Below are 11746 nucleotides of genomic sequence, written 5' to 3'. Positions count from 1 at the left end.
AACTTCACTGCTAGACGCCACTAAATCCCACACACTGGACCTTTAATGAGAGGACATTTGGCATAAAAACTGTAGTTACACAAGGAGCCTTTGGTCTTCTGATAAAAAAAACACAAAGCTCTCTTTCAAACAAACAGTTGAAAGATTCAACCAAGGACAAAACTCTGCATTATTAATGATAATTCTTTCTAAGGCCGATACTTAACGAGATAGTCTGAGTGCAGCCATCACGGATGTGCCCTTGAGCAAGGCCCTCAACAACTACACATCCTGTGGCTCTTCAGCACTTCGCTGGATCCTGCCCTCTACTGACAGCTTGTCACAGCAAGAGAGAACACCAGTCCAACTCCACCTACACCGCACCCATCTCACTCCCCCAGCACACACACGCACGCACGCACACACACACACAGACATCCTCCTTGAGTTGTAGATTGTATTCCAGATCACTTGTCAGTTGAGTTGTGTGCACGTTTAAACGATAAGAAGGAGAAGAACAAATCAAGAGCAAGATGACGGCAAATATAGACAGTTTACTTGGATAAGAGAGGAAGTGAGAAAGTGAGTGGGAGGTTTGTGTGTTTGTGCGTGCATGCGTGTGCACACATGCAAGAGAAGATGGGAGAGTGTGTTTTTCCAGCTCTTGAATCTTCTTAATAAAGAATGTTTTCACTTGTTGTCAGCAGACAAACAGGAATAGTTTTTTTGTTGTTGTGTTTCTCTGTATGAACAGGCAGATGTGTATTTAAGAGTGGTGCTGAAGTGTAACCCTGTTAATGTTTAGTCGAAGCCCACAGGTCTGATATATTGAATTAAGCTTTCTGGGCAAAAAGCCAGCTCAAAGCTCTGAGAAGCTGTACAGCATGTTGATATGATGGTATCTGACTTATGAGTCAGTATCTAAGTATATGGACACATGTGTTGGCTAATTAATAAAACAGTTACAAGGCTGTATGGCTGTTGGTAACATGAGCATTGAAATGGCCACTTTTCTGTACTGTTGGTAAAAGGATTTGCACAGATTTTCGTCCTAATAGCCAAGACATGGGTCTTGGCTATTCTCTTGACGAACTCTAGGTGGCTTTATGATAGGATTTGATGCTTGGTCAAGTCTAAACTTTATTTCTACCTACAATGTTATTCATTCTTCTGCAGCATCATGTTGTGCTGCTAAGTTATGAATCTAATGTTTTAATGCCATGTTCTGTGGATTTACTGAATTTCGCTCTAAAACTGTGGATGCGTTTCTTAACAGACGTTCCTTTTAGTTTACATGAGAAGCAACCTACCCAACAGAAGCAGTTTCACTTCTCTGGCAGCCTTCTCTCCGTCCTCTCGGAGGTTTTTGTCAATCATCTTTGACCTCTCCGCGGCCGCCTTATCCTCGGCGCTCACCGTACAACCCATGGCTCCAAACGCAGGGGCGCACCGACCGCTTGCGCAAAAAACAGAGGGCTTCAGTGCTGATGGTCTCAGCGTGCCAGCCGATGCCGAGAATAAGGACGGGGCAACTCCTGTGTCCAGCACTGGCGTCTAGAGAGCAAAATAGCCGATTGCAGAGTTTTTACCCACGCGTAAAAAGTCAATGTCCCCCGCTCTCCTTGTCAACTAGGAGCTCAGAGATGAAGCAGATGAACTCCTACAGCATTTGGTTTAATAATGTCAGGCTGTTACCGCTGGTCCATGTCGAGAGCGCTCACTGTCCTCTGTCCTGCGTCCATCCACAGGCTGCAGACTCTCAGTGTCTCTCGTGTTGTCGGCCTGCTGAGCAGCGCGTCCGTCGGTCCTGCTGCGGTCTCCGTCGGTGCCCAATTAGTCTCGTCGGATATCCTCAGATATTCCTACGACAACTGGGGAAAGTGGGCATCGACGTCACTCAGACGACTTGTCGCGATAGTCCAATTAAAACAGGTGAGCTCTCCGCCGGAGCCTGCGTGGAACCAATTAGAGTGGGAGCCAGCGAGGCGTGATTTGAGGAGTGCGGTGTGCAGACTGCAGTGGGCGCTGTGCCAGCATCATTCCTCTGCATTTCTCATGGATGCAGCCCCTCAGACGTCAAACACACACGTTAGCAGCCCGAGCTGGTCTCAGTGACTCAGCTATGCAGCAGCAGGGTTGTCTTTGCAAAGATGCGGGACGGGATGTTAAAATGGCAAATGGGTGTTTGTGTCACATGTTTATGAAATACCTTGGCACATAATCAGGCTGAGAGAAGAGTTGGTTGACAGCGCCCCCAAATGGACAAGAGTAGATATTTTCTCTGGTAGCTGACAGTTAACTGGGCTAAAGGCTCTAGAAAGGCATAATAAATAATACTTCTGTAGCATCTTTCATAAAGAAATGCAGCTCACAATGCTTTACAAAACAAAAAGATAAACAACTGTTAGAATTTTAAATGCTATATAAAATAAATGTATAGTATTATTATTACTATTACTATTACTATTATTGTTATTATTATTGTCATTATTATTGTGATTGTTGTTATTTTATTATTGAAATGCAAGTTCATTTAGTTTATGCTTTAATACTGAGCTACACTGGTTCACAGTGGCCTTAAAGTAAGGTTATATTCTTAGTTGAAACTTAAAAGACACCAATATATGCTGATAAGATTTAAGATCTATTGAGTGAATGTGTTAAATTCAAAATACTTTGGTGCTAATTCACCTCCACCTCTCACCGTTGCTGTGGTGTTCTTCCTCAGACAGAACAGACAGAGCATTCTGTTACATCCGTTGCTTAAATGTAGTGCCTGAGGTGTCAAAAACACAGAAGCCAATGTGTCTTCTCTGCTATTTTGACAATAAGCAAATCTAAATGAGTTAGTGTTGACGTATTACAGTAAAAACGTGCAGTATGTTGACATAACAAGGTCAGCAGTGAGAGATCATGGCGACCTAAAGTTTGGGTTTAGTGTTTTTTTGTAAACACAGCTTAGCCTTGACAAGAGCACTGAGCAGGAATAGATAACTCTTCTTCTAAACCATGCACAAAAAAGTGTGTTTGGGGATGAAGGATGAAGGTGTGTAAATATTACACTTATAAAATCCATTAAATTGCCGACAAATTAATAGCATCAAGAATTTGCTTTAGTTAAAGGGAAATGACAACAGAGACAATGTAAAAACATCTACAATTATTTTATTGCCAAACTAAAACTGTCCCTGCTATTTACACTTTACAAGCTACTGTAAATATGCATCACAAATATAAAAGGTTTACATTTATATACATTATTTATATAAAGCCACTTCTTATTCACCAAAATTCATATTCATATACCACATTATTTTATAGTCGTGTCATTTCCATAGATTTGTGTCTTGAACAACAGCTATAATAAAATATCACATAGATTTGTTTAGGAAGATGGAAAATGCATATTTGATATACTGCGTCTGGTATTAAAACTGTGGTACCTGTTTAAAAGCCGAAGGCATTTTAAAGCAGTAGGTAGTCAGTTGTTATTTTGGCATGATCCCTTAAAGTGTCACTAAATATGGCAAATTAAACCTTCATTTACACCTAAACGACCACTGTGAGTGTGATTACATGTGGAAAAACAAGGGGCTGAGGTTGATACATGCACTTAATATTTCCTCTGCTGTTCATAATTTATTTGTAAAATCAGGAACCAAAACTTCTAAACAAAGACAAAATAGAGTAATATAAATAAAATGAGAGAAGTGATCATTTACGCAGGACTTTTCTGAAGCCTGAGAGTTGTGATACAATATAAAACCATCTTTGGATAAGAGCAGCATGTATTGGTTATAACAGTTGTTTTTTAACTTTGTGATCTATGTTTCTAGATAATGAAATGCTCCTGTAATCTATAAAAAAATGAACTTGTGCAGGTTGTCAGTGCTATTGTAGGACGCACCTACTCAAGAACAACTGAAAGTATTCATCCACATCCTTAAATTAAGCTCAAAATTAATGTGTCATCACTGACGGAACATTACTACAGTAATGTTTGAAACATTATTTCATGTACCATCTTTTAAGAAGGGCTTCATAATACTAATATAACACAATAATAACTATAGCACAGAATGGGACTTCAATGCACTTCACTATAAGATGACAAAATACACAGTATTACAATAACATCTATGTATGACAGTGTAGCTAAAGTCTCTGTTATTGTGCAGTTCACTATACCGACTACAGGACAGACTGGACAGAACAGCATGCAAAACATTAACCTCAAGTCTAAATAGTCAACAAGGGTGAAAGCAAATTAAAATACTTCAAACCAGTACAGCAAAGACGTTATGACAGAATCAAAAAAGCATAATACATCTTCAAATTAATCAATATTAACTTGTTAAACTCTGCCAGACCCACCAGCGGGTTCATCTTTACAAATTCATGTTGCTTGGCCAGGCATTGTTTGAACCCAAATTATCAAAAAACAAACAGTTGACCTCATCTTTAGTGGTGTCGAGTCAATATAGTTTATGTTTTTTTTTAATTTATACAAACAATCTACATGGCTAGATAAGATTCTCACTTACAGAGGAAAGCAGAGTCTGCTGGTTTTAAAACTATGGGTTTAATGAATGAGATACAAAGTGAGCTATAGAGGTGCTGTTTCCCCCAGCTTCCAGTCTGACGCTAAGCTAAACTAACTTCCTGGCTGTAGTTGTGTGGTATCAATCTTCTCATCTAACACTCTACAAGAAAGAGAATTAGGGTATTTCCCAGTTCAAAATGTCACTCTATTCCTTTCACTAAAGTTCTCCAGAGCAGCCTTGCAAAATATGGCATTTTGGGTTTAAATTTTCACTCAGTGTGGGCGTCATAAAACTTCAATGAAGTGTTAAAACATATAGAGAAAGAGTTTTTGATAAAGTGTGGAAAAAGTAATTTCTCAATTTAAAAAAACTGAATGAGACATTTGAAGGGAATATCAAGAATTTAAGAGATTAATGAGCTAGACTCAAAGGTGAACTGCCGGGGTAAAGTTGAGCTGTACTTGGTTTATATTTAAGGTCACAGTTTGGCATATATGTGCTAAAAGTTTTACAAAGGGAAGTATCAAGTCCTAAAATCAAGCATTGTATTTTATCATGCATTTGAAATATTGTCAGTCATAACACCTAACTTCTAGCTAAAACAAAAACTGATATTATACATAACGTATTTGGATCATTAATTTCATCATATACAGTAGTTAAATATAGTCTGTTTCAAATTAAAAACAGATAAAGTAGCTAAATAAATATACACTCTTGTTTTTACTGTATCCAAATGCTAAAAGGCACCAAGTTTTCTGAAGAAAGCTAGCTGAAAGCTCAGACTGTATGATACACAACATAAGCATACAGCTCATGCTGCAGGTTCAGGATGAGATCATCTGACTGTCCTCGTTTGTGCGTCTCATGGAAAATGATTAAAATTTGTGTAAAAATAACTTATGAGTTATCTAATCATTTCTCATTTATATCTTCTTGCCTTCCTGTCTTCAGTCGACCACCATGCCTTCCTTTTTCTGTACAGTACCGGCTGCAGTTGTTTGTGTGTACTGTAAATAAAGAGGAAGCAACAAGAAAAGGACAATTTCACCGTCATGGATGGACATGGATGTCGCACCAATGGGTGGTAATGAAAAAAAAGACCCTGTTCAGTACTGATTATTCAAAAATTGCATTACATGTTAAATTGAATTATAGAACGTATAAAAAGGATTTTGTTCAGATATGTGTTAAGTTGGAGTTAAAAAGTTATTGAACTTGATCAATATTAACCAATACCAATCCCAACCAATATACTATACTGTATATTTTGTAATGTTACAAAGCCCAGGTTCTGTGCTGGGCAGCCCTGTAGTGTGTTCCCACTGATAGTGATAGTGTTCCCCTCACATTGACCAGTTCTTTTTCCCCCTTTCCAAAGCTCACACACACTGAATCAGCATCTAGTGGCCTCCTGCAGCATGGCCACTGCCTGTTGTCCAGTCGATGAATATGAAGCTCAGACTCATCACCATGAAGGAGACGCCCAAAGCAGCAAAACAGGCAGCCTAAGAATGAGGTGGGAAATCACAGCAGAGGTAAAGACGCTTAATTATCAAGATGTACCATATCAAAAGCATTTATCACACAGCACAATCACCAAACTAGGCAGTGAAAGATTGAAGGGAGACAAATTTCAAGGGCTCACCAGTATCTTAGGAGTAGAGTTCATGGGTTCATCCTCTTTGGGAACGATGCGGATGTAAAAGACAGCAGGGAAGATGAAAATGAGGCAGGGAGCTGACGTGGCACCTGTTAGGAGAAAGAGAAAGAGCTGGTTACAAACAAAGTGTACTGCAATATACAGAAAGTTTCACTGAACGCAGTGACATATATTTTATATCTATTTTCTCTGATAAAATACACAGAAATAATATTTATTAGCGTCGTCATGCATCATTTACTGTGTTTGACCTGCTACAGAAACTGTACAGCAGTACAGATCTTTGGGATTGAAATGATGAGGTCATAATCTTACAATTTCAAAGAGATATTTACGAGACTGTGTCCTAAAACAGTGTTTACGCTTAATGGGCAATCAGACAGACAAGTATAATTGTACGTTAGTTTTTCCTGTAAAGGATACAGTACAGTTAATTGAACCACTGTGAAAAAAAGATTCAACACTAAGACCATCAAAGAGATAATCTTGCAATCGTGCCAAGTTTTGCTGAAATAATAATCGATACTAAACTACTTTATGCTTGATGGATCATTTGATTCTTCGTTTATTTATTAATTTCCTTATTATTTTCTTTATGTGCCCGTTAGAGCATTGTAGTATTGCAAGTGTTACTGTCTAGTTATTTACGCCAATATGAAAACAGATAAATTGCTGGATTGTGAGCCCTTCAAATATACAAAGGTTGTTGCACACAGCTCCATATATATTTTGTCATCTGATTTTTTTCTTCTGTTTCTGCACGTGTTATTCAAGTGAGCTCTGTACGTACTCTGTACTTAAATGCATGCACGTTTGTCAAAGCAGAATCTGTTGCTTTGAAGATGGCCTTGGCAGTCCTTTAACTTAAATGTTTTCAACTTTCATCTCTAACCTGGGAAACATGACCGCCAATCTGAGGACAGAGCACGACAATAATATTGACTCAGTTCACTGAGTCACTTTGTCCCGTGAGCAAACATGCACTGATCACGTTTTTTTGGTTTTGCTTTTACTGTTTTTTTCTGTCAAGAACTAGAAACAGATAAAACACAACAGAGATTGCCATGTCAAACGGGAGACTTCAGCCTGTAAACAGAGACAGAATAAGTAACTTATAATTACATCATATGTAGGATATAAACTGTACTCAAATTAATCCTAACATTCTCATGTTATTTATTTAGTTTCTTGGGCAGCCCACCTTAAAAATCTTTAAAGAAATGTTAACATTAAGAGGAGGAGGAGGAACTAATGACCGGGCGGGTGCTTTACTAACCAATGATGCCGAAGATGCCCAGAATGTTAGGAGCAAATATCACCAGCATGTTGATGAAGGTGAGCAGAATGACAGCGATGGCAATGTGACGCAACCAGTTGAATGACTTGGTGGGGAACAACATCTGCTGGATAGCACGACGTACCTGTGGACGGACAGACAAAGGATTCAATTAGGGAATAATACCATATCATATATAGGATCGTATACACCGAAGGAACAAATCAACAACAAACTTACAGGGAACAACACAATGGGAACGGTCAGTGTTACAGCTGTGAGGACAGCCACTCGCACACACAGTATCAGAGTGTCGTAAGGGTCAATCCGGCTGTAAGTGTGCAGCAGTTCAGGCTCCACATTGCCTATAGAAATATAAAGGAAAAATACTGTATTAATATATTTTTCCTCATGTGAACATCCCTCAATAACTGTGTCTTCTACCACTGAACAGCATATTGTCACCACCAGAGGGCGCTGGGCTTTACGTGTAGGAAGAGAAGCAAATACTGTACCAGGTTTCTGTATTTCTTCAGTACACTCAAATACTAACACTTACTACATTAATACGAATACATCAATACTGAGTATGATTTTATACCTAACAACACAAATGAATTAAAACCATAGATTGTTTTAGTTATTGTTACTCTGCATTAAGTGACAGATGAAGGATGAAGGGTGACAGAAAGAGAAAGAGAGAGAGAGAAGAGCCAGAAGAGAGAGACGACGAGAGAGAAGAGCGAGAGAGAGGGACGACGAGATGAAAGAGGGAATAGACACGCTGGCCACGTGGGTGCGTGTTATCTGAGCTATCTGGGGGGGCCCACAGCACATCCCAGCTTTTCTTAAATACCTGACTATTCTTTTGGTAAACTAAGCCAACAGCAGCAACTACACTCGCTTTTACATGTGATGGATCTTCTTTTTTGATGGGTCTACAACTCACCCGGGAGGAAATAACTAGTCAAGGTGGCATCTGATTTCTCATGCATAAATACTTGTGTATGTTGCCACTAGATACTGCTCCCCGACCACAGGCCCAGCCTGGCGGAGCCTCCGATGCGGGCTCTCCCCTTGTCGGCTCGCCGTAGCCGGCCCGGCGCCGCGAGGCGGGGTGGCCGTAATCGCGCCCGCGGCCGTGCGGCGCGACCGCCGCTCCCACAGCAGGCGTGCCTCCCGGCCACCGTTCTCGCGGTCCCGCCCGGCCAGCGCAGCCGGCACTGGTGCGCGGTTACCCCCCAGCAGCGGCGGGGCTCCCACGAAAAATCCACGCGGCTCGCCGAGGCCCCGCGGCAACGGGACGGCCGCGCCCAGCACATGGCCCGCCTTTGTCTAAGCTCGCCCATTCTCGGCCTCCCATCGGTTCACACCCCGACGTCGGCCGCCTCCCCACATCAAGTACTAACTGCTCCCGATCTGCTACCCCTCGCGAGACCAAAACAGTGCAGGGACAACTCGAATCTCACCCTTTCTAAAAGCGTCAGGCTAGCCAAAGCAGAGTCCTTGCAGAAGAAGTATCATGGTGTACTGACTAAGATGGAGATGGTTGGACACCTGCTGCATCCTCTTCCTTCCTGGTCTGGACTAAAACCCCGCCGCAAGTTGAAAGTTGTGTAAATGCCACATTCTGCACTGACATGTTATCAAATAGCGCAGATTATAGAAGGGTGACTCACTTGCGGAGCTCAGTGTAGATGGGGAGAACCTCTGGGTGGCAGACAAAGGCGAAAGCCAAGATGGGAATGGTGTATGCCGTCTGTGAGGAACACATAAAATAAGTGTGGGAACTCAAGTAGCAAGTATAACTGCAGTCTTCATTGTTCGTGGCCTCGAAAATGATCCAGATAAGCTGACTATGCTTCACCTCGGCTGCCTACCTGTGAGTTGATGGTGAACATGCGCGTAAAGCAGTAGGAGTCATCGTCCTCGTTATCCAGACCATTGATGTACTCGTGGCTGTGGGTTGAGACATTCATGCTGAGGTGAGCAGCAGTGGTGTTGGCTGAGAACTCCTCAAATGGGCAGGGAATCTGAAACTTCTTATAGATAACCTGCAGAGAGATGCGAAAGAAGAACAAAAGGCAGGGGTATAATAAAAAAAAAGATGTAAGGATGAGAGGATGTGTCAGAGTCGGTAAACAAAGGCTCTCAATATTCCCTGCCGAGATTAAAAAAAAGCCATTTCACGTCAGATTACTGTGACTCAGCCTCTAAGTACTACGGTTTTACTCTCAACCTTTGATGTGTCTAAGCAGCTCTTATATTCGCCTTATCAAACGTAGCCACATACCACTGAAAATAGAGACGAGGGTGGGAAAAAGACGAAGGTGGGAAAGTGAGTAACATGTGTGCCAAGATGACATGCCAACAAATGAGGCTTCTTGTGAGCATTCACTGTAATGGTGTGCCACTATGTGAGCTGGAGCAACTTACAGCACTGAGAAAAAACACCATGCAGCTGAGAGAAAATCCACTGGTATAGCCGAGGTAACCTGAAAAAAAAGCGAGAGAGACTGTTAATGTCACAGCTCCATAAACTGAACTGATCCATTTGGCCCTCATGTGTTGTTTGGGACTACTAAGAGCTGTACTAGTTACACAAGAAGTCCACAAAGTTTACAGTCAGAAGGTTTCCTACTGTTCTATAAATGAGGCTTCTGCAAAAAATCAGAATGACCTCACAGCACTATGAGACCAGAAAGAGCATGTTTATTTGCAGTAATTAAAAGTTTAGACTGGAATAAGGGGTTTGATCGTCTCTGGGAAAATTATGTCTAATTGGGCACCTGCAGTTTTCACTGCCAGTGGTGGGATAAAGGCACACACTAATTGCTTGACTTTAAGGTAACTCCATCAAAATGTCATTATTTAAGTTGGATCAAAGTAAAACAACAACATAACCTTAATTAATAGTAATAAGTCTTAAAGACAATACATGTTTGTAAAAAATAAAAAATAAACAATCGTACTAAGTGTTAGGTAAGCATATTGGAGTTATGTGTAAATTGCTCTTAAATTTTAGCGGAAAAGAGCAAAATGACTTCAAATTAATTAACTAAAAGGATCTGAAAGTTGTCACAGGCTTCACAACAAAGCTTAAGAAAAAAAAAGACAACGTTCCAGAGAGGCAGAGTGCAAGTACATAATTGACAGAAGGCAGGAACGACGGCCCAGGAACAACTTATTTCCACCAGAAAAAAAATGTCAAAATTATGAGCTTAGAAGACTTTATATCTTGTATTTTCATTTATTTATTTATCATTTATTTTGTTTTCTTTTTTTCACTTTTATTTATTTTATTTTGTTTTATCTTTTATTTTTAAATTTCTTGACAGACATGGGCTTAGATAGACACTAGGCCACATTGGTCAAAATGCAGGTGACAATACTGAGTTCCTGGAAAAGTTCCTGTGGCAACCAAACCCAAAAATGTGTCCCCTGCTTGCAGCATGAACACATGACGAAAGTGTAAAAGTTAAAGTCAGATACACAAATGATTTGCTTCATTCATACACATATAGTTCTACAAAACAGACCGACCTGTGTTAGCTCTACTCACCGAGCTGTTTCATTAAAGCCAGGGGCAGGATGATACTGGCAGAGACCATGATGACCAGGTAGTTTCCATTCAAGTACCACAGACTGTTTGGAGAAAAATCTAGTTTACTTTGGTGAGCTCAATATTTCAAACATTGGCACAGAGACACGGCACACAGAGACAGAGACAAAAATAGAGTGGAAAGCGTTTGATGATAAGAAATTGGTTACATTAAGTGAAACTGTTGGTGCTCCTTTTTCTAAAATCACATATTCTGAGAGCCCTTGTTTGAATGACATAAGATTGTTAGAAATATACTGGTCCAAATGGTTCATGTGCTGCATTTTGCCAGACCAACAGCAACCTGCTGGGAACATCGTTGGCCTCAAGATGGTGGAAAAAACGTGTCTGCTTAAGTTGCTCTCCACAGAAGCACTGGAATAGACAGTTACATAACTATCATGATTTATGTGATGGTTCACAGTTGCAGAAAAGGAAGACATAGGGGAGCCTAAACAACACAGCACTGAAAGAGTCAGTAAATCCTACCAGTGCCAGCTTGTTCCATCACATCTCTGTCCCTCGCTTCTCTTCTTACCAACCCCCAAATATCACTAACCCCATACCATAACACCCAAACATAGTCTCCATCTTAAAGGCATTACTTAAACAGTTTTGGAGATCAAAGCTAAAAAAAAAACGTGATAGAATGACATTTCCAATCTTAGCCCTGCTTCCCCTTC

At 40.6% G+C, this 11746-nt stretch overlaps 2 protein-coding genes across 2 annotated transcripts in view; both read right to left on the bottom strand.

Moving 5' to 3' along the window:
- gnai2b (guanine nucleotide binding protein (G protein), alpha inhibiting activity polypeptide 2b) overlaps positions 1 to 2135 on the bottom strand; it is a 37836-nt gene extending 35701 nt beyond the window's left edge. Inside the window, exon 1 of the mRNA XM_035662022.1 lies at positions 1290 to 2135. Coding sequence (XP_035517915.1) covers positions 1290 to 1407 — 118 coding nt within the window. The 5' untranslated portion in view covers positions 1408 to 2135. The remainder of the gene's footprint in view (positions 1 to 1289) is intronic.
- A 989-nt stretch (positions 2136 to 3124) lies between these two features.
- Positions 3125 to 11746, bottom strand: part of slc38a3b (solute carrier family 38 member 3b) — a 26008-nt gene continuing 17386 nt past the window's right edge. The window contains exons 8-16 of the mRNA XM_035662032.1: positions 11025 to 11107; positions 9899 to 9957; positions 9343 to 9516; positions 9142 to 9221; positions 8984 to 9044; positions 7703 to 7864; positions 7463 to 7607; positions 6172 to 6275; positions 3125 to 6031 (exon numbers count right to left, since the gene is read on the bottom strand). Coding sequence (XP_035517925.1) covers positions 5927 to 6031; positions 6172 to 6275; positions 7463 to 7607; positions 7703 to 7864; positions 8984 to 9044; positions 9142 to 9221; positions 9343 to 9516; positions 9899 to 9957; positions 11025 to 11107 — 973 coding nt within the window. The 3' untranslated portion in view covers positions 3125 to 5926. The remainder of the gene's footprint in view (positions 6032 to 6171; positions 6276 to 7462; positions 7608 to 7702; positions 7865 to 8983; positions 9045 to 9141; positions 9222 to 9342; positions 9517 to 9898; positions 9958 to 11024; positions 11108 to 11746) is intronic.

The sequence above is a fragment of the Morone saxatilis genome, unplaced genomic scaffold (assembly GCF_004916995.1).
Source record: "Morone saxatilis isolate NCDOM2014 unplaced genomic scaffold, NCSU_SB_2.0 Contig18, whole genome shotgun sequence".
In the NCBI taxonomy this organism is placed as follows: Eukaryota; Metazoa; Chordata; class Actinopteri; family Moronidae; genus Morone; species Morone saxatilis.
This window is presented reverse-complemented; position numbering and strand designations above follow the sequence as displayed.